The sequence below is a fragment of the Melopsittacus undulatus genome, chromosome 11, assembly GCF_012275295.1.
Source record: "Melopsittacus undulatus isolate bMelUnd1 chromosome 11, bMelUnd1.mat.Z, whole genome shotgun sequence".
In the NCBI taxonomy this organism is placed as follows: domain Eukaryota; kingdom Metazoa; phylum Chordata; class Aves; order Psittaciformes; family Psittaculidae; genus Melopsittacus; species Melopsittacus undulatus.
The window spans coordinates 20,198,074-20,221,895 of NC_047537.1; the positions used below are offsets into that span (position 1 = coordinate 20,198,074).

A 23,822-nucleotide genomic window follows, 5' to 3' on the forward strand; every position below is an offset into this window, starting at 1 on the left:
TGCAAGTAAGTTCCTTTCCCAAAACTACATGTTTCATAATGACAGTTCCACCACATGTCTGTCTGTCAAACCACAAGGATTGTTGGCTACCATCTTCAGGAGAGGTCCAGCCTATATGGGACATGCCAGAACACACCCTTGGACCCTGGGCTATGTGAACCAGCAGCTCAGAGAGCTTAGGGGTTGCCAACAGCCTACACCTCTGCAGCCTCCTGTTAAAGGGATGGTTGAGAACTCTTGCAAGGGGGTAACCAGAGGACACATCAGGCTGCAGTGACATGGCAAGATGAAGGACTGGGGTTCATCTTATTCACCAGGAAGGAACCTTCCTTTTCATTAGGGCATCTTCATCCCCAGCCATTCCTCACAGGTGCAGCCCATTCAGAGGAAGCAACACTGCTCCCCACACATTCAGGCAGATGAACTCAGCTACGCCAGCCCACTGAGTCACAGCACAGTTTCCACAAACATCAGCCAAGGCAAAAGCTAACTTCAGTTCCTCCTGCCCTGCTTTGCATGATAACCAAGTCCTTTCTCTCAGCCTTCCCTTCTTCAGTAAACAGTGCTCAAAGCCCCACTACAAACAACTCTGAGCTGTCCTTTTATCTGCTTGGGAACATACTTAACAAAAAACCAAACATTTCCATTTGAAATAACAACCATCTGCACATACTGCTGGAGTGTATCTGCCATTCTGTCGCACCAGTCAGCTGCTCACCACTGGAAAACAGCTGGATCTCTATAAGTGCCAAATGGACATGCATCAAATGTAGCTAACAAAACACAGGGGATGCTGCTCCGAGACCATGCAGTCAGGATCTGCCCCAGCTTTTCTGATTTGAGAAGTTGTGCAAGCGACTCCCAGATCCATTGGCGCATGGCTCCTATCAGTTCAGCTCCTGCAGCTCCAGGTGACCATACTTACTCCCTGCTGTTCCAGGAATTGATAAAAGAGCATTTTACTTCAGCATTTTGGAGCAAACTCCAAAGACAAACAACTCAGCAAGATAAACAAAAGCATCTAAGAGAGCCTGGGGTGATGAGCCTCAGACACATTTTCTCTATAACTGCTTAAAAGTCGAGTGCCTGACCTCAGAAGCCTTGGTGGAGGCTCCCATTGCAACACTAGGTCATGATCTGATCACAACAGTGCTGGCCCACACTGACTTCCAGGTTTCTTCTTATCTGAGAGGGTGCCTTACACAGTTGGCCAAAAGCTCACTTGTGCAGGCTTATACCTTCCTCATAATTTTGTTCCACCCCAGCAACCACAAAGTATTTTATGTAAAGCAGAACATTTCTCTTTAGCCTACACAGTAAGGGACTAAATTCAAGATAACTGGACTAGCACAACAGCTGAGGAAAACCAGAACCACTGCAGCCAGGTCAGCCCAGAGCATTGAGACTGCTAATGCCCTTGGGGACAGAAAACAAGGACAGACACCTGATGGGTGCTGAAGCACTCAGCTTTCCAGAGGGAAGCAGCATCTGAGTCAGCTGGGATGACCCAAATACAGACCCTCTAGCAAGCATCCACCGTAGACAGCAGATCAGGAAAGGTTACCAGGGTTGCCATAAGATGGTTCAGCCCTTTCACAGGCCTAACCCTGCAGTGCTTATAGGAGAGTTATCCAGGTTGTTTTGTTTTCCTGGGTAAGACCTGTGTGGAACTGAAAATTTGCATACATATATATATATGCAAGCTGCAGCTAGCCGGGAGGGAAGTAAACAAGGAAGTAGTCAGGAATTGGGAATAGCAGGGTGTCTTTTAGTTATTTAAGGTATTAGTTGGGCCAATGGGTATGCTCTTCCTGTTTTAAATAGACACAATAAGATAAAGGTCAGCAGGGGAATTGGTTACATTTCTCTTTCCCATGTATAGGTATACTGCCATGGAGGATGTAATCCTGCCAGAACATTTTAGAGATACACAATAATTTGGAGGTTGTAGAAGTATCATATTGGCTCCATCAGCTACAAGCATGCTGCATTATAGACACTATAATAGGCACATCCAGTAAAAGCCAGAATTTGGGTATTCTGATACTCATACAGCAAATCTAAATCCTGCTATGTAACTAAGGGATCCCACAGGGAACCTTACTTAGCATCAAAACTAGCTACCCTGTACGCTTATCTTCATAAAGCATCACATTATGGGGAATATACATTTTCTGATCAGCTTTCTTCTGCTTCAGTAGATAACAGAATTAACAACACCTCTGAAACTGCACCAAGAGGCTCAATACATATCAACAAAAATTGTAATTTCTAAATTTGTAATTAAACCCTTATTTTTTCAGTATACCAAACAATTACAAAAGTAACTCACACTTACCACAGCCTTACAAACCTGCACATCCTATCACAATCAGGAAGAGCCTTCAGCTTAGTGGGAATTCAGGCTGACTTGCAACCACATTTATAATGCCTTCTGATGCACTAGAAACCAATTGAGATCACTGGCAGCTGTAAATAATTCAGTTAATCAGTTGCTAAAGCACAAAGAAAGTGATGCTTCTGGTTACAAAAGTACTTTTAAATATACCATTTCTTGAAGGGTCAACATTAAAGGCTGGGCTTTATATAAACATATATGTACACACACATACACTTTTGCACACAGGCATGTATATTGAAGCCCAAGAGATTTTGTTTCATGGAGAAGGTAGAAGGATCTTTACACTGGGTGAAGTGGGTGTTCCGAGTGTTGTTTCCTTAGTTTTAAACATGAACTCTAAGACTGTCAATGCAAAATAGACAGCAGTCTGCCTGAGGTATTGAGCATGTTGTATCTTGTATTTAGGCTCCGTTTTACAGTTCCCTTATTGCCTCCAGAATCATTACACTGGAGAACATGCTGTTAACTCAGCAGAAGTCAGAACCCTGTTCCCAAGAGCTAAAGGAAAATCTGTTACAAAAGCCAAAGCAAAAGGTGTGATGTTACTGGAATGTTCCTGAATACGGAACTTAAAGCAATTTGTTTGCTCTACTTTTGTTTTGGAAAGAGAGCAATGAAATATTGCTATTAGGACCCAAAATGAATAAGAGATCCATTCCCTCCTTTTATTGTAAAATATCCATTTTGCAAAATCTGTTTTGGTGGCCTATTTGTGGTCCAGAGATTTCAAAATGTATGTGGCTGTCCTCCAAACCTTCCTTGAAAGACATGAGAAAAGACTGTGTATGGTTTTAACTTAGAAAAAACATTCCCATTGTATGCAAATTCCTTCCCTGGCCTAGACCATAGTGACCATGAGTTGTGAAACCTTCATTGTACAAACCATGATACAAACCACTGTATACACCATGATGATGTGTGGTTTGAAAAACACCTTATTTCACCCTTCTACTTGACCAGTTGAACTAGCACTGAAGGGCAGAGGTACAAGAAGTCAGACAGTGTTTGCTTCAGGAGTTACATGCGTTAGATTAGGCTTGGTTCAGCAGAGCAGCAGCACCCTTGTTTAACCTTGAGCATCTCTGTATTCTCTGCTGAATTTGCAACAATAGCAGAAAGTCATCCCAAAATGCAGTCGTCACAGTGACTTTCATCTGAACAAATGTATTCAATGGCTTCCAAATAAAATACATAGATCAGGAAATAAGGGGATTTATATTGAGTGTAATTGCTGTTGTTTGGATGCCTTCAAATAACACTAGTCTTTGAACAGGCTGCTTTCTCAGCTCATTGTGATCCTACCAAGAACCTCTGGCATCTGAACATACAAAATGAGTGTCAAAGAGTGAGCTGGCTTTGTGATATAGCAATTTAAAGAATAATGGATCTCTAGTGACAAAGTCTCCACGTTGTGCTATTATGTTAGCAATTATGGCAGAGGAAGTTTGTTTAGGATTTAGGCCCAGTGTTCCTTAAGCAAGGCTTGTAAACAGTGTGGAAGTTGACTTTCCTGTTGGTGATAGAGAGACTGACAGCTAACAGCAACCTTTTGTGTAGCAATGACAACTGAGATTATTTTGCAGTTTCATTGCAATGTGATTAGATTGTAATTGCACTGTGGCTCTGCTGGGGTTTTGCGTTGCTTAACTGATGGCCCCAAACCAAATGACTTTCACTATGAGAGAAAAACCCTGAAATTGAATTCCCTGAGGTTGGTTTAATACATTCTACTGCAGTTTCATGCTTGTAGAAAATGAATCTTCTTTCTTTATCCACTTTGGATAAAACCCACAGAAAGAGTGGAAAGACCCATGGACAGATTCTGTGGTGCAGGTATCTGACAGAGGCATCTACACTAAAAAGTCCCTCAAATTTGGTTGAAAGAAATTGTTTTCTGTTTCGATTTAGAGAATGGTGCAAATTTCTTCCCTCAGTGCCATAAAACTGTCATGAAGATGAAACTCTTTTTATAATGAAAAAGTAGTTGACAACAGAGAGACATCTGTGGGTATGACCTTGGTTTTATGGAGATCTGAAAGCTGTGTTATTATCACCAGTGAGACAAAGATCGTCTGGTGGATTCGGAATAAAGGAAGTGCTGGAATTTCTTTATATTGTATATTTTAATAGATGTGTTCCTCAGGGCACATTTCTAAACTTGAGAATTAATATTTTTAGATCATCCACTTTAATGAAGAGAAAAATAAAGCGTAACAGGATGATTGCTTATATACACAAAGATAATACACTGTTTAACTGATGAGATGTTAAAATCAATGAAATCACAAGCAAATAATGTCTGAGAAAATCAAATCAGAACTAATTTCATCCATTAGGAACAAGTGTAGCTAATGGGAAGTGTAGCTAATGAGCCCATCTAGGAAATGTTTAAATGTATCCAGAAACTTGAGCCACAAGCTTGTATTTGGCAAACACTATCAAAATGTTCCAACATCATGTGATAAGAGTGGGTTATATAAACACAGCCTATGCATGAGAAAGTCCCTTACGTATGCTTCTTGTATCAAATAAGAGGAGGGGAAACCTGCAAGTATTTAAAAAGATCCTATTAAAAAATAGACTTTTCTTTCTTTTCTCTGCAAGGAAGAGTGTGTTTAGAGAAGATGGAGACAGGAGCTGAGTTCTCTTTTTGGACCCACTACCAAGATCTCCACTCAAAAAACAAAACAGCTTTTTACTTTCTCCCTTTCCAGCACCTAGGCATGCTCATTGACCTCATAAGAGGCTACTTGGTGGCTGTATACATTCATTTACAAACAGACTCAAAAAGCCTCTAAAATGACCTCATGTTGTAGAATCCATTCTTTCTCCATTAGGACCCTTTCTCTGCAGTTGAACACCATTCATTAGCAGCTGCCAGCCATGTTACAAGCCCCTCTCTAATCAGTCATTCCATCATCACTTTAGGACACTTGTAATGCTTGACAGGACTTTAATATAAAACTTCCCAAGGCAGTTGTCAGATGGCCATGAGTTCTGATCATGATATAATTCACATGCTCAGGAATATAATTTCATGCTACGTGTGTTGTTGAACTGCAAGCTTTTAGCTCTGACTTCACGGTACTTAATCTCTTCCATGCCAAAAATTGCTTCAATAGCATCTTTTATGTTCAGCTGAACTGCTGCACTAGCCCAAGGGAAAACTTTGGTTCAAGGTGGATTTAAATTTTGCTGGAAACAAACAAATCTAATCAGACCATTTAATACAATTTATACTGTTGCTCCTTCTGCCTGTGATGCACAGGAGACGCAGAACAGCTCTGCCCACCGCACCCCATCAATGCCTGGCACACAGCATCTCTCTCTGGGTGAAATGTGGGTTTCTTCTCTCTTGCCTGTAATACATGTTCTCCAGGGGTTTTGAGTAATTTGCTTCCTGAACACCTTGCTGGTCTGCTGGAGCTGCTGGACCACTGGAGATATCTGCTCACTGCTGCACCATGACCTACACACCTACAGGACACTGCCCTACCCACAGAATAACCCTCCTGATACCAGTTTTAAGCTGGAAAGAAAGTGAAGAGTGACTTCGCAGGTTATCCTGCACATGGCTCATTCTCAGACTTGTGTGTGATTAAATGATCCCTCTGCACAGCTAGCCTGTCCCAAAGGAGATAAAATGAGTGGCTGAATGAGATGGAAATAGAAGTTGTCCCCTGCAGATGGTGAGTCAACATCAGGAGCTAACAGTGCCCAAGCCTGAACAGCCTTCCTGATAAAAACTGGCAACTACTGCTTCTCTCCTTTGCTCCAAACCATTTTTCAATACAACTTCATGTCTGCTATCTGGTGTTCAGACTACAGCTTTCTGCAGCGGGAGCTGCCTTCCCAAATACCTAATGTTTAGGGTGTGATGCTAGAGAGACCTGAGATATTCCTTCTTTCAAATGCTAGATCTGTACAGATGAGAACTCTCTCAAAGCACTCTGCAGAGCAATGCCAGTCACATTTACAGAGTTCCAGCGTTTAACAAAGCCTTCACTCTGGGGACAAGAGTATTGTCCAGCAAAGGAGGTGACAGAGACGTCAAATCTATATGCCAGATGTCGGTGTCGTAACTTGTACTGAGGCTCCTTTCTCTTTGTGCACTTGGCCTCACTGCCTGCAACGTGCATTTCCCTGCTGGAAAGACCTCGCGCACTTCTAACACTGGGAAAACGAAAATTGCCCGAAGGGAAAAAGTACAAAAGGTTTGCCTGTGCTACAGGAAACTGGAACTGCCAACAGTCTGCTTTGCTGGACTGAGGATGTCGGCAGGACTAGGGTTTAGCAAGGTATCAGCAGTGTGTGCATGGAGAGAAACACAGGGAAAGAATCGCCCAAGTCGAGCTCTTTTCTCTCAAATCAACATGGAATATAGAAATAAAAATGTAGTGATGGGAGCTCTGTACAGTCTGGAAATTCAATCCATGAAAAATTCCAGGACTGTTCTCATTTTATTACCTTCCCAAATCAGGATGCAAATCTCGATTTCCAGATTTTATCTATGCGTGGATTAAGGCATACAGCTTTCACATAGGTGTATAATATCTCATTTCAGCAGATGAAGATGTTTTGTGTCATCTCTCTCTTTTTGATGTTTTTAAAACAATGCAGTAAAAAATGATACATGTTTAATGATACAATTTCCTGGAAAATTAATAAGCCACAAAATTCTTACATTTCTGTGAAAAGCTTGGAGTTAATCACATCATCATATTCCAGTGCAAGACTATTCCCTTGGGAGTTTCAGACCAGCTATAACTCAAGTATTTGGAAATCTTTCACCCTGGGAAATAGTGGAATATCAGAACCATGAACACATGGGAGCTTGCTGTGACACTGTAGGGATGCCCATCAGTCGCGGGGGCACTGCGGTGCTGAAGTCTTACTTTCTCATTCTCCTCCTCAATTTGAAATCGTTCAAACCTCTCAACTGCCTGTATTACGTATCTGTGAATACCCAGGCAGCACAGTTTGTGTGCAGTGATAAAACAGGTAAAACCCCAGTAGATGGCGCTCAAAAATATCCCAAATTGGTGTCCCTGCAGGAGGCCAACGGGACCTTGGTGCTGTGCAAAGGGGGCCCCGTGGTCAACACCGCGGCGCTGGGTATTCGGAACAAGGTGCTGGGCTGGCACTGCCATGTTCCAGCTGCTGTGATGCAGGTACTGAAATACCTTTGCCAAGGGAAGAAAAGTTTGTTTTATTGGTTGTTGGGGAGTTTTTCCTAATTTTAAAAGGCAAACGAAGGTGTTGATCCTATTACATGTAATCACTCTTCTTGTAAGACCTGAAACATTAACAATAACTTGACCATCTTCAAACCTCATTTGCTTCAAGCCTGGATTTCATTAAATCTAAGATGTACCCATTTTGTTCCAGATCAGGCAACGATTGCCCCACTCATTGGATTTTCTCATGAAAAATACTTCCAGGAAAATGGCTAAGAGATCAGAATGTTTCTTTACAGATTTGTTTTACAAGCCAGAGTGATGACTGAAAAGCTGTTTGCTTGGGTGACAGCAAAGGTCATTCTTTCAAGCCCCATCAGCTGGTAGGCAAAGAATGACATTTTCTTTGTCTAGCTAAAACCAAAACAGAAGTGGCAACTCAGATGGTCATGCATGCCATACCCCATTGATTCCAGGAGACTAAGCCAATTCTCATGGACAGTGTATCTGCCTCCAGCACTCTTAACTAAGGAGCTCTTGAGTTACATGATGTGTAGTGGGATTTCAGCTCTTCCATTACACAGAATATGAGGGAAAATGATCACAGTTTGATTCAGAAGCACAGACATCTCACCACATGAAGCCAGAGCTAGCTTGTGGGATCAGACATTTCTTACCCATAAAGCTGCATAGGGAGCAGGGAGGTGATGAGCACTGGCTTACAAACATTCATTCCAGCTCCAGCCCCAACATGCCTGGCCCTTCCAGCAATTATTCTGGCTCTCAGCCATCAGCCCTGGGAAGAAGCTTCCTTTGGGGGAGTGCATTTTTATGCTGCAAGCATTAAAAGTGTACTTATCTCAGGCTATTTGTCCCTCCATCTAGTCAAAGGGCATATTTGTGTGTGTCTATATGATCTTTTCTCTTTTTTTACCAATCCAGAACAGCTCAAGATAATAAAACAAATGGACTAGTGACTTTGGATTTCAAAATGGGATGTCCTTCAGGAGAGCACAGGTACCTCTGCAGCTTGAGATGAGGAGCAAGAGGATTGATATTCCAGATTAACACTCTGAGTACCTCAGAGAAGAATTGCCATATGAGAACCTAAACAGATTTTGCCACATGTGGTCTGGCAGAGGGGTGAGTGGGAGTAAGTCTTTCTATCCTCCTCTCTGCACTTTGCCCAGTGCCTATGAAGGATCTGGGACACCAGCTACCCAGATTGACAAGGGGCTACTGAGGTGATCTTGGAGAATGCACACTTCAGTTCTCACCATGTCATAAACTGAACCCAAGTCTCATTTATGGGATGATTTAGGCTCCTCTACCTCACCATTTAATCTTCCAAGAGTTTGTCCTACTAAACACTGAAGAGAACTAAATACCTTTCCCAGGGACAACAGTGCAGTATCAGGAGAAAGCTAGCTGCCAACCATTCCAACTCCTGTTCCCACCCAGTGCGTTTCCCTCTTGAAGTGGTGAAAGTTGTTCAGTGAAGCTTTGTGTTCTTTTGGGCAATCTCAGCTAATTCATATGCAGGCCTACTTTGTATGTTTGTTTCTTTGTTAAGCAGCCATTGTACTATCCTCAGCACAGACAGAATGCAGGGGACAGAACAAAGAGCAGCCGGCAGCAAGAATGTGACACCATCTCTTCCCATGCAGCTCTGTTGCTGCAGCTCAGGGCGGCTGGATGTTATTTTAGTGGCTCTGCATCCCACCCATGCTTTTCTGTGGGCCCTGTGGCTGTGACGCCTTGAGAGCGCGAAGCTTATTCATGTTCAGGAATGGGAGGGTCAGGGCCATCGACACACACCAGCATCCTGCTGCCTATTATTTCCTGCCAGTGCTGGCGTTGCACCAAGCCCTAACATGACAGGTGGATGGAGTTCACAAGGAAATAATGTCATGGGCCAGTTTTCCAGGAAAGCTGTTAACTCTATTCACAAACTTGGGCTTTCAGATTGAAAGGGAATACGGCTGAGAAGAGGTGGTGAAGGGCTGCTCTGGTGTTACTGACTGTTTTTAATAGATGATTCTCTGACATCTCTTACTGCAGTACAGAAATCTTTACCTCTATGTAATGCCTACCTCTTCTAGAGTAGACTGTGGCTGAATGCTTTCTAACTTCCAAAAGCACGGGAGCACTGCCTCTGCAAATCCCAAATGGCCATTTGATTTCAGTCAGATTGCAAAGGATGTAAGAAATTAAACTCCTGCCTTTCACTGAGCTAACTGGTTCCTGGGAAACAGAAAAGGAGAAGAAATATGAGGTGAGATCTAACACTGATCTTAACCTGGAGACTTCAGATATTTTATAGGGAAAAAACTGAGAATACAGGCAAGGATGTATCAGAAACAAGACTTACATATTTATACAAATCTGTCTTCCAACAAGGTACTTGTGTAAAGCTCTGCTATCCCTCCATGACTTTTTGCAGTGTCCATTTGCTGTTCTGTTCTTTGTGTTCTCTTTCCTCTTTTCCTCTGTTTTTAAAGTTTAATACATTTTTCTCTTAGTCTGCAAAGCACAGAACGTGAAGAAGTGAAGCAATCAACACAAAACTAAGGGTTTTTCAAATACACCATATTTGCCACAAATGCAAATTTTGGGGTGCAGGAGTTAGGACCATAGGACTCGAACTGCCTGCTCACAAGAGGAAGGATTAGATCCTCTGTCATGTTAATAGTGACATCAACAACCTGAATAAAAGCCAAAAATTCAAGTTGATTCTGCAGTTTAAGACCATTGTTCTCCCATGTGGTTTAGTCTGTAAGATTTAGTCTACACATAGAACTTTTCCAGGATTTATATAAAGTTTCACACCATACAGTGCAATTCGTGGTATGTTAATGTACTTTTACATGTCAAAGCCCTTTGTAATTGACAAAGATTTATACTGATATAGCTAAAAATTCCTACAGCTTAAAGGCATCAGAGGTATTGGAAATACATATGCAAAAAAATGGCTGCCAATATTTTTCTGTTCTTATTGCAGAGACCATTGTAAAAACAAATCAGGTGAAACCTGCTAATAATATGCAACAACCTCCATGTCAGATTAAAGGAGCATTAGCCCTTGACTTTGGCTCTGGATAAGCAAAGCTGAGGCAAGAATACGGGATATTCCAGAGGGCTTGTTCCTGGCCTGACCCTTCCGGATCCTGATGAGACTCTCAAGCCTTTCTTCGTTCCGTACTCTGAGCCCAGTTCCTGTTCTGTTGAGCTGCAGTAATGTTGCACATTCGTTGTTCGGTAACAGGAGCTCTCCCGAGTGTCCAAGGCAGAGGAACATAACTCTTGAACACAAGTCCATGAATCTACCCTTTGTTTCTCTCTCTTTTTCTTTATTTTTTTGGCAAATTCTGGTATTATACTCCCTGTCACGTACAAATCAGGACACGTTAGTGACTGGGGAATCATAAAATGAGCATTTAGACTTGAACAAATACTGAGCATTGTCATCCTAAACTGATTATTATTTTAAATACTGTCCCGGGCTATAGCTGGCTTTGTGTACAATAGCAATACAGGGTGTAGTTACAGACACAATTTCCTGTGCTTAGGGTTTGAAATTATTATTTAAGATCACCGTAACGTTTGCCCGGTGCACCAGCGCAATTCCCCTATTAGATAATTTTCTATCCTTGTGAGGGCAATTTTGCTTGTGCAATGCTGCCAGAGCTTTCAGGAAGGGAGAGACAAGCAATTGTGGCAATAAAATTTGCATCAGCTCCCACCCAACCTCTCCCAGAACTGAAATACCATTTGTCGCATTCAAAGCGTTTTCGCATCAGAAGGGAAGGTGTTTCTGAGCTGGAAAGTCATTGTGATCTCCACAGGGTTGCATCCTCCAGGCTGACTTATGCCTCTCAAGTTCCCATGAGAAACACCAAAGAGCAGCTGTGGATTTCCATATGGCTTTGTAGCAGACTTGGTGGGTTGCCTGGCCCAGTATCCAAGCATGAAACCCCAAATCAATCCAGTCATGGGGTGCTGAAGCTGCAATTTTGCTGGTTTTAGCTGACCAGTTTGAGGGGGTTGACCTCTGTAAAAAGCACTACAGATGTGCCCTTGTAAAAAAACATTTCAGATCTAACCAAATTACCAGTTTCTGGAAAAATGAAGGTGCCAAACCTGCCACACTGTACTCACGTAACACTTCCCTCAGAACAACTCGAGGTTTAAGGGCTAAGAAGAAGGTACTGTTCCTATGTTGGAACCAGCACCAGGGGCACAGGGAGAGAGGATAGTAATGAAAAAGTCTATAATATATAGATTTGCAGGAACAAAAAACCTAGAATGTAAGACTTATGTTGGATGTCATCATTGCTCATTCAGAAAAGCTGTCCCGAAATCAATGCACACAAATCATGGTGGTGAAGTCTGTGCCAGTTTCTAAGGCTTTGTGGCAATTCAGTGATGAAACATGTGAAAACGTCTTCAACAGCATAAGGTCTCTGACTAAACTGTTCACAACCTCTGCCTTGCTCCTGCAGGACACCAAGACCAAGTGCTGGAATTTTTCCCTGTGAAGTTACTATTTTGTTTCTCTGAGTACAGGACAAACAAGAGTGAATTCCTGCACAGACTTCACTCACTGATTGATATGGAGAGGCTTGTGCATGTATGTTGTACCACTGGGATAGAGCTGATGCTGCTGAGCTCAGCAGTTTGTGCTGTGGCAGCCCTGTATTACCCAAGGCCCTCTCAACCTGTCTGCTAGCTGGTATCCTGGGACCATGCAAGCTGAAACTTTGCTTGCTAGGGCATCATGCCTAGGGTCACCACAATGCTGGCTGTCACTGCTCACATGCTGCTTAATGCCTGGATGCCCACACTTAGCAAGGCAGAGGGTGTTGCAGGCACTCTGCTGTGTCCTTGTATGTTCAGGGCAAATGTAAAACAGAGTAGAGATAAGGGAAATCTCTAGTAATATCAGAGCAACTCTGACTCATGTATACTTTCCCTGGAAAAAAGTACTCCACAAAACCCATTGCCTCTGTTCCACTGAATCTGGCCTTTTGACTTGGAGCAGAGCCTCACCTTGCACCTCTGCTTCCCTTCCTCATGCCACATGCAAGCTCGCCTCTATTGCAGCAATTGCAAAGGGAGGACCAGCGTATGGGAAAGACTTCTGCAGAAGGCAACAGACTGGGAATGGTGGGGCTGAGCTGCTCCACATGTGTAGTGCAAATCACGGCATCTCTACAGTCCCTGCAATCCTCTCCTCGGCTGCCTGCAAAATTCCACTGAGAAAAAACAGGAATGGGGAGGGGGAAGAAAGAGTCAGAAAAAACTATTGTGTTCCTGTGGGGAGAAATAAATAGCCCTATTTAGCTTATCCAGCTTTGCTGATGTCAATCACTTTTCTCATTTTAAACAGGAAAGACACCACTTTAGTTCCACCTGTTCCATTATTTATCATGCTATGCATTTCCCATGAATTGTCACTCATGCAAAACCTGTACATCGTAAGGGGACACCCTAATATTTTTAATGACCTTAAGCAAAGTGATTGACATTAGACACCGGTGTCAGATGTTCTGGTGACGCAACATGTTCTCCTAGCAGCAGGAAAGCTTCCTGCCGTGATTAAGTTAGGGCCATGGAAGTGCTAAAATGTGTTGTCAGCTTTCCTCTGATGCAAGTGATTTTATTATAGCGTCTGGTAACCACGGAGTGTGGCAACGCAAATACTGACTCCAAACATCCCCTCCCATACATATAGCTTGCTCTATTTAAAACATGAAGTGCACTGCACAAATCCAGGGATAGATTATGGATGTAACAACCTTAAACCACGGAGGGCAGAGGAAAAGGTGGCACCTAAGCCAGGATGCTGGGTGATTTCAGGAGCTCTGGGATGACCTGCGGGATACTATGCAGTGGCATCACCACTGCTGGTGTGGATGCCAGAGGCACCAGAGGGCAAAGAGGAGGCACATTAATATCAGCCTCACTCGCTGCAACAGTGGAAACTAAAAATCACATCCAGCCCTTTTGAGTCAGGAGAAATTAAGGACAAAAAACAGAGAGAGGGAAAAATAAAGAGGGCTCCATGCAGCCCCTCTGCCTTCTGACACCCTGACACATGCTGGGGTGGAAGTCTGTGACTTGGCTCCGCACCACTTGTCCTTCAGGATAGAGATGAAGAAATAACATTCTGGTTTGCTTCAGTTTGGGACCAGCCCCTCAATTATTCATTATCTGAAAAAAAAGCTGGAAGACCTCTGGAACACAACAGTTACAGAATCAAACGTCTCAGACACACACAGGCGACGCCTGGCACCTGCTTTTCTAAAGAACCATAATCCCAAAGCTCATTCAGCAAACAGTTACTACACAGATGACTTTGCTTCCACAAGTAATTATTCATAGCTGTGTCTAAAAGTGACCATGCCAGTATGTGTCTGCAGAACTGACCATTATGGTTTTCCAGTAACAGAGTTGTTAATCAACCTGCAAGAGGAATGGGCCATCAAACTATAATCCACACTCCTCTTTGTGAGGAGATCAGCAGTACATATGTTCACAGTTACTGTTCTACAAAAATAGAGTCATAAAGCAGTCAAAATTTAAGATATAACATATCTTGATAGCAAGAACAGATTTTCTAAAGGTCTAGCAGCACTGAATATTATTTTAATGAAATTTACTTTTTACTTTTATAGCAAAATAATCCAAAGTGCTAAACCTGATCATTTTAATTTATAAACCCAAAAAAGTCTCATGTTTTAAGCTATAATCATACCCCGTTATTTAGGTTAGACAATATCATTATATATTTCTACCTATTTCTATTCAATAGTAGAACAAAATTAATATTAGTTGGTTTAAAAAAGGGGGAAAAGTACCACAGATATTGGGAGGGGAAAGTTACATAAAATATAAGAATCATCTTATTGAGCAATCAGCAGTGTTTGGTTGTTATTGCTTTTTCTTTTTTGAGCTACAATTTAAGTCACAATCTGGCCATAAGCTTGTAGTCACCTCAAATGCTACAACTTCTCCCTTGGTCAAATGTCACAGTGTGTATTTTAAGGAGATTCTGGCATTTCAAGTCAGTTCAAACTATTCTTAGTTTTCACAAGTCCCTTTCCAACATGATCAGCATGTTGGAGAATGCAGTTGTGATGATGGAAGTCAGGATGATGCCGCTTTCTGTACAGGAAAAGTGGGTTTTCCTCCGTCTTCAAAAGAATCACTACCAAATCTGCAGTAAGAAAAATATTAAGAGCACTTGCAGAGTTTCAAAGAGTATTTCTTAATCCAGTCTGCTTCCACTTCAGTTCATTTCCAAAGTTAAATTAAAACTTCCAATCTCTCCTATTGATAAATAGTCAAGTTGATTTACAAAGGTTCTGCCTTCTGTCCAGCCTTCTCCTGGTTGTCTTTAACCAAACAAGGTTCTCTGATTTGCCACAAGCGCTGTCTGGCTCTCCCGCCTCTTTGCTTTCTTGTTTTGCTGCCTGATTTTCCAGCACACTGCACTAGAAGCCAGCAAAAGGAGTCCTGATGACAAAAGGACTAATCCAAACACCGAGATGATGGATCCATGAGAATTAAAGCTGTATGCCACAGCAGTAACCACGATGCCGGCTATGAGGATAACCACCCCAAAGGGAATGGTACAGCGGTAACAGGAGAGTTCTGCTCCCCCTGTTGCTGCAGTCAGCTGGCACTCACTGACAAGAGGGATGGTGGTTATCACACAGTCATTGTTATTACACTTCTCCATGGTTACAGTACCAGGATGCTTTGGAGCACCCAGAATCTCTTTAATAGGTTCATTTGTCATCTTGATTGCCTTGACTTTGTCAGTTCTTAGGCTAGAGCAGGCACTGCTGAGCACACGATGCACTGTGGAGAGAAGAGCAGGAGTTCAAACAAGTGTTACTGTTGCATGACAAACGAGTGACAAGGGGTTATGGACAAGCTTCCTTGTAACACTACTGATTGTGGAGGATACGAATAAATTCTTACAGTAGTCATCAGCATGTGCTAGAAAGAACACAACAAGACAGACACCAACCTTAAAGTGCTGTGGGCTAAATCTTACTTTAAGTCACATCCTAAAGTTGGCATTTCTGGATGCAGTTTAGATTTCAATGGCATTACATCTTCTGATGAGGAGATGGAGTTCAAAGGCTTTTTTGGTTAAAAATTCTGCTCTTGCTCACCCACTTTTTCACAGTGTTTCTTTAGAGCTACACCTCTACCCACACATTATGCAGATTTGCTTCAATACACATCACAATAACACGGGCAAGAACTGGTCCAGTAAAACCCAGGACTTAATAGCGAACCTCTTCTCAAGCATGACCTAGACTGGACTTCCCAGCACCCTGTCCAGCTGAATCTTAAAAGCGTCCAACATTGAGGTATTCATCACTTCCATGGGGAAATTACTCAAGTCCATGAAACCACATCCATGGGAGGGAAATTTAGTGTCATACTCACTCATTTTAGTGACAGTAGGTAACTTTTCTCCTGTTTCCACATTGTATACACACTTTCAGTCATACAGAGAGCATGCACAATTAGATTCTATCTGCATTATGAGGCAAAACAGCTTTTAGTTCCCTGTGCCCAGTGCCTAGCTGGAGCCAATCGATCAGGGAAAGATAAGCCCATGACACCCTGCTGCTACAGGCAGCCATGAACAGACCTCATAAGTCCTGCTGGGAATGTGGTATGGGGGTTAGTGAGCCTCTGACAATGCCAAGGCTACCATGGCTGTGTGCTCAGTGCACCTCACCACATACAACAGAGACTGTGGCACCAGAAAAGCACTAGGTCTTCCTTCTGCGTGTAGCGCACAGGACTCTCCCACCACTCTCTGGTACAGGCTGTGTAGCTTTTGCTCTTATGAGCAGCAACATATGCAGCTCAGAGAAGAAGGAAGAGTGCTGGCAATGCAGTAATGCTTTTATCACTTTTATCACCTTCACATCTGTGACTAGGAAGTTAATTGCCAGATACGTATATTCTCCTTTTCCTTTCCCACCACTCCACCCTTGTTGCTAAGATATATTCATCCATTGTGGAGAGCCCTTGGTTTTATATCTCAGTACCTCCTATAACTGTGTGCTTTCTGAGAAAGAGGATTTCTCTATTTTTAAACATACACACAAACAGGCTACACTGTAGTCAGAGTTTGTATGGGAGTTTCCTTGAACCCTACTGACAGAAAGAAAGTTCAGATCTGGTTTGACAAAGCTTTTGTTCTGCTGCCATAAAGAAGAGTGCTCAGCTCAGTAGTTTCTTGCTGTACACAGCTGTCCTCAGGGCTCAATCCCACAATGGGTTCAGCAACTACAAGACAGAGTAGCCTTCTAATGACAACGCTGAGCACACACACTGACAACACAAGAGACAATGGGTCCTAACTGAAAACACAAGAAGGTTCTGTCTGAATATCAGGAAGCACTTTTTTACTGTGAGTGTGACTGAGCACTGGAACAGGTTGACCAGGGAGGTTTTGGGGTCTCCATCACTGGAGATATTCAAAAGCCACCTGAACAGATCTCTTTAGGTGACCTTGCTTGAGCAGGACACTGATGGACCAGATGATCTCCAGAGGGCCCTTCCAGCCACAGCCTTCCCATGATTCTGTGTCTTGCTGTGAGGGTACCTGGTATCTCCAAGGGCAGGGACAGGATCTGATCGGTGCATATTGGACAAAGCAAATGGATCTGTTCTCTGAGGTTCTGCTGCTTTGTTCTTCAAATTCTAATGCATGATTATGCACCTTTTAGATCAGACACAAAGAGCCCAGGAAAGCCATGGGGTTGCTCTAGAGCACCACTGATCTGTCCCCAAATGGGCCTGAGCCCAAGGTCTGCATTCTCAATAATGGCTTACATGGCAATGAGACTCACTGCTGTCACTATGTTGCTGCATCACTTACCCATTAAATGTCACAGAAGTTCGACACAATGGGAGAATGTGCTCCCTAAATGTCACCTTCTTTTGATCTTACTAATTGAATATGGCTAACCTTTGATATTTGATAGCCATATTTAGTTAGTTCAACATCTTACTATTAAATTTGAGAGAGAAAAAAAAATCCATATAAAAGGTATTTCACATCCAAATATATTTTAATGACTATGCAAAAGTCCAAACACTCTAACAGTCACAGAAATAGGGAAAGTTTCCAATAACTTGAAAAGACTTTGGACTGGGGTCATAATGAACATGATTATCCTGAAAAAACTTTAACATTCAGTCAAAGTATATTTACTCCCGTCCCTAGAGTCCTTGTCCCTCTGCTTCAGATACATCCCCAATGAACATCAATCTCTTAGATGTCTTGTACGGAGGTTTATGAAGAAAGGAGAATCATTCATACAGCCAAAACTAGCATTAATTTTGTAAAAAGCTTTGGAACTACCAAAATTAAATTAATGGCAAAATACCTTTTGGCTTCTGAGAAGCACATTTCTTGCCTGCAATAGGCATTCATATAAAACAAATAAACAAATCCCTATTGAAAGGCTCTAATCAAAATAAACAACAGAACCTATCTGAAGTGGGAGTAAAGCCGTAGAAAATAAGGTACTAGATCCTCATTGCCAGCAGTCACTTCTGACTTATGCCAACAGGTGACTTAGTTCAAGTTTCAGGGTAAGAAATTTAGGTGAAGATACCCGGCAACACCAGCATCCTCTCACTGATCATACCACGAGTACTGCCTTATGGCGCTATGGTGACTTGGAGGAAGAATGTGTTTCTCTGGCAACCTGTGGCTAACACCAGAAAAAGGAGAGAGGTATGTTTTGCCCACTAATAGATGTAAGTTGAAAAGCCATGAAATCCAGCAGCACACACACCTACCAGGTCCAGGAGAAATCCATCGGAACAAATCCCTTGGCTCAGTAAGCAGAGAAAGACGGCTTGAGATGTCTCGTATGTCAATTCAAGGGGGAGTCCTGCAGCAGTAAGTGCTGCTCCAGGCTTTGAAGTGTTCAGATGTTGCTGAACTGGAGGTAACAATATTCTAGCATGGAAGTTTCCTACAAGAAAAGTTGTTGGATATTTATCAGCTTCTCCAGAACAAAGCTCCTACTGTATGCTGACTCCTGCTGCTAACCGAACGGAAGCAGGAGATGTTCTCCCTCTGGCTCTCCTAGGGGTTTCTGCCTCTCTTCTTGGCAGCAGCCGCACATTTCTGGCCCTATATAATTTTTCTTTGATGATGTGACATCTCAGTGATGAATGTCACAACCCAGGCAAGACCTCAGAAAGAGCTAGGTAGGACAACATAACACATGGGAATTTCTGTAGTCATAAATCTCATTTAACTTCATTTCTATTTCTCACTTACGTGAATCACAACTTGGAGTACTTGGGGTTTTGCCTATTCTGTCTCCAGTTTCTTTGAGCAAATTATTTCACCTCCCTGTGCTTTGGTTTTCCCAGCTGTAACAACATGTTTCCCACTAAAATCCCCTCTACTGTAACAAAACCTACTATCAATCCAAAAACTCATCTCAGAAAAACAAACAGGCAAACTAATTGCATCCAAGAACTCGCTGTAATAAACATAAGTCCATTAGAGTTGCTATTGTTGATTTCTGTTATTTGGATTATTAAGAACAAGTTTCATAACTCAGATAGGAACAAGGCAGACTCTGCAGCACAACAGTGATGGAAATTGTAATCAAGTGCAGAAACAGCTGGGAAGTCAACAAGCAGCTGGGTAAAACTCATGAAGCAGCAGAGATTTATGTTGCTAATCTTACTCAACATTCCCTTTCTGTATAGGCATGATTATGGAAGCTCATTTCTACACTGAATTTGGAGTCCTAAGTGGGGATGGGAACACATTCATGAGGATAAGTTTGTGTATTGATAAACTTTAAGGGCTTCTTCTCCCTTGAAGTTGCTTAGACCATGCTAACAGCTCACAGACATTTACAGGCACAAACTGCTGCTGCTCTTCAGCTGATCCTTGGGCAAAGCCTGTGACACAGCTAAAGTATAATTAGCTGGTTAATGAAGGTAGCTAATAATAAAGGTCTCCTTGCTTATCTCCTTGACTGCATTCTTGTCTCTACCAGCAACTAGTTTTACTTTTTGGAACATTTGCAGGGAAAGGCAGGAAAACCCCCACCTCAGATAAATAACCCAGGTTACATCAGACCAACAGCAGACCTCTGGAATGATCTTGCAACTTGCACACCTCTTATAAAAACGGTTATGGTTGGTCAAAAGGCTCTTCCCAGCACATCTGCCCTTCAGCTAGCATCATTCTTTGCAAAGATTAATCTCTGTCAGTCGTTTCTCTGGATTTGATTTAACCACAGACACTTCAGGTCAGTTTTTAAACCAATGTCTTTACCAACCCCCTGACTGACAGACTGAATTTATTGCCCCCTGCTTCCCTCCCTCACCATAAAGCCAAAGAAGCAGGAATACAAGGAATCCCTACATTCAGTTTCCAAGATTTTGACTGGGAATCATTTCAATGTGGTGCTATCAGGAGACTCTCCACATGCTGACGCTCTCTGTGCAAGTGCAACAAGCTGGTATTTCTCACCTACCACAACTCTCTCCCCTTTCTCACATTTACCCAGAAGCAGTGTGGCACATTAAGTTTTCTCCTTTATCATAGACCTGAGCCTGTGTCTTGCATAACATTTCAAACACCCATTTTTTCCTTATATAAATTCCAATAATTCATAATGCTCACGCTTCACACTTGGGTTTGTGTTAAAGTGACTATGGAAACCAGTATAAGGAGTCAGTCCTCCTATACTGAGCGGAGAGCCAGAGTCCACTTGGAATCCAGCAGCCTGTGGTAACCCTGAACACAATCCTGCAACCCTTCCCCATGTGAACACTCCTGGAAACACAGAACAGGGATTTGTACTTACAAAGCTCCAGGATCAGGCCCTGAACTACAGGGAGGACAACATGTTACACTCGTGCGTGCCAGCTCTCTGAGCCTCGGGATGCCCTCAGTTCCCATCACCAAGATTTTCGATAAAACAATTACCAGGTATGAACTCTCACACCTTTTTGGGTTTCCAGACATAGCTGGGGCAGGACGAAAACCAGACAGACCCCTCCACGAGCAAATTGTTCTGTAACACCACAGACACCGAGGCAAAGCACCGCGTGTGGCGCCTGTCTACGCACACCTATGCGAGCTAGAGGAGCAGTGAGCAGGCAGGGAAAGCCCAAAGCAAAGCTCCGGCATCCAGTGCCCGACCAGCCCCGGGGCAAACCCTGCGCAGCGCAGGAGGGAGCAGTGCGGGAACCGGCTCCGGACCGCGGGCCGGAGCAGGGGTGCCCGCAGGGCCCGAGCCACCCCAGCGCGCCCCGCCGGCTCCGGGAGCTGCCGGGCAGCAGAGGGGCCGAAGCCCCGCGAGCACTCAGTATATGCGGGTCCTGCGCCTGCGAGCCCTGCTATGCTATGCCGAGCCGAGCTAAACCGTGCTAGACCATGCTATGGTATAGTATGCCGAGCAGAGCCGTGCCATGCTGAGCTGAGCCATGCCAAACCATGCTAGTATACTATAATATAATATGCTAAACTAAACTAAGCTAAGCCAGACCATGCCGTAGGATAGTGAGCCGAGCCGTGCCTTACCTCCCGAGTGCCGGGCAGGACTGCAGCGAACACCAGCCCGAAGCAAGTATAAGAGGGGGATGCCGCCCGCTGCACAAGGGACTGTAAACAAAGTTCTTGTGAGAGCGAAACAATTGAGGGACCGGAGCAAACTCAGCGGCGGGCGGGGCTGCACTCACCGGGGAAGGTCCCGCTCCAGCCCTGAGGAAGGCTGGCCGGGGGCGGGCAGGCGGGGCTGGGCAGGCCCCCGCCTTGTCTTGCCTCGCCCTGCCCTCCGCGGCTCGGGGTTGTGCCGTTCACATGCCCGGTTCCGATGCGCTCGGTGTCTGCTGCTTTGTCCCGTCCCGCACCGTGCGGGGCTCTTCCGCACGCTGCCAGGTGAAACACGGGGCTGGGGGCATCGTCCACCCCTTGTTGCTCCCCTGCACAGCACCATGGGGGGAGATGTGTGTGTGTGTGTCTGTGTGTATGTCTGCCCACCAAATAGCAAGACATCCTGGTCCACGCAGACGAGGGTTCGCTGTGGGTCCTGAGCCCTTAGGGGCTGGATGACACTGCGGAGCACAGCCAGGCCTTACTGGAATCCGGATGAACTCCCAGCTGGTGCTTCACTTCTCAGGCATTAAATGAGCGAGAGTATAGTTTTGGATTACATCCTTAGAGGATAAAGCTTTATGTATCATCTAGAAATATTTTAACTGGCTTTTCTATGCTTTATTCACTCATTTCAGCGGAACATTAAACTCTTCAGGGGGGTGGAGTGGAAGGGAATGGGTGTTATTTTTTACCGTGGTTTCTGATCTTTCCCAACAGATTTTGCTTTTGAGGCTTGTAAAAGAACATGTTTGTATTATGTGGTTAAGCTTACCCAAAGTTTATATTTAAAAGGCACTATTTTATCAATGATTGATAAAAGAGCAGTGCTCCAGATGTATTTAATCAGCCACTCTGTCTCTGAACCCATGCGTGTACTTTTGACTCCCTTTCCAGGCTGAAATCCTGGCCTCAAAGAAATGAATAGCAAAACTTCCATCAACCTCACAGGAGCCAGGATCTCACCCTGTGTATAGTTAAGAACTCCCCAGTGATGGAGATCCTGCCAAGGATTCATCTCCTCCAGCTGAATCAGTCAGGAGGTTCTGGAAGAGCTCCACAGCTTTATAAAAGAAACTGGCACTTTCTTCCCCATTTGCAAGCGTTTCCTCCAAGCACACTGGCCTTTCAGCAGCAATGATAAGCAACTGCATCTGAGGGCAACTGTCCCCAGCAAGGAGCTCCTGGGCTGTTAAATCCAAGCCTTTCTCGTTCAGGCAGAAATGCTAGGTAATCTCTTTATTAAACTTGCCAAGTTCCACCTCAAACCAACTGGATTTCCTGCTCCTGCTAGAAAGCTGTGAGCTTTATTCTGTTGGTATCTGGGAACCTTAATCGTGTTTCTAGCTGCATGAATTCATAGACAATGATACATTTAGCCTTGGGCTGAAATAGATGATCTTGGCGATTAACCCTCTAATGTCCTAAGAGGTAGAAATCAAACTCTCTCAGGCTTACTTTTGATCATCATTTTTTCAGTTGTGGGCTTGCCAATATTCTGCATGGATGTAAAATATTTTCCTGTCCTACCAGAAATACTAACACTTCATATTTGTCCTCTGATTGTTCAATATATCTGGATTTTTCTCCAGTATCTGTTCCATTTATCACTTTATATTAGAAATTCTTGCTGTTAGCACGTATGTGAATGACCTGACTTTCACCCTATTCCTATTACATCAATTCCTCTCTAGTCTTTCCAGTGTAGTATTTGGTTCTGTGTTGACAGAGAACCTCCCTCCTATGCTTACACCATCAACAGTTCCCCTAGTACATTCTTACTTTTTCATGCCAACTTTATTACTGAAAGTATTACATAAAATACTGAAAGTATTACATAAAATAACTCCCAATGCTGATTTTTGAGGAAGTAATCTGAAGTACACATAAACAAACTGGGCTTAGAATTCATGTGTTTCTGAGCAAATAAATGCCCTAACAATAGTCTAGAAAGTTACAATCTCTTCTAGACCTAATACAATTGCAACTCCTTCTTGTGAAGCAGAAAAGCTGCTATGAGAAGTGGTGGGAATGATGCCTGCTTTCAGTGCTATGAGAGCAGTGAGCTGTCCCATACAAGGCGGGGTCTGTAGCTCAGACACAAAGAGGTCAAATACAACTGTCCCTCTGGCCTTTTAAAACGGGGATGGCAGACTACCTCTGCCTTTTAAGGGCCTGCTGTGCTCGGAGCATGACTCTCCAAGGATATAATGAAAGAAGTACCAAACATACCCGAAGCAGCACGTTTGGCACCTGTAGAAATGCAGTGCAAACAGCTGAGGAAACTTCAGGACTGAGCAACAGCTGCAGCGAGGGGTTACAGGTTCACAGTTTTGGACTGCCATGCTTAAATGCCTCATAGTTCCCCTTTAGGACCTAAATGACAAAATCTGCTCCCTGTGGCCTTAACACAGCTGCTCTGAGGAGGTGCAGCCCCAGAGAGGACAATAAACAGAAGCCTGTGTCATTCTGGAACTCCTGCAGCCTATTGAAAGAGTTCAGTTTTACTCCTGAATCTAGCAGTGCTGTTGCTCTGCCTACTAAGACACACTTGTAATACTTCATG

General features: G+C 43.5%; 1 protein-coding gene across 1 annotated transcript; it reads right to left on the reverse strand.

Annotated features, from left to right (window-relative positions):
• Window positions 1-11,572: 11,572 nt before the first annotated feature.
• Window positions 11,573-21,341, reverse strand: TMEM100 (transmembrane protein 100). Its single transcript, XM_031046379.2, has 3 exons — window positions 21,185-21,341; window positions 18,424-18,602; window positions 11,573-15,444 (listed from the first exon to the last, which is right to left on the reverse strand). Exon 3 carries the CDS (start codon window positions 15,380-15,382, stop codon window positions 14,978-14,980), a length of 405 nt encoding a protein of 134 aa, XP_030902239.1. The 5' UTR covers window positions 15,383-15,444; window positions 18,424-18,602; window positions 21,185-21,341; the 3' UTR covers window positions 11,573-14,977.
• Between the last annotated feature and the right edge of the window lie 2,481 nt (window positions 21,342-23,822).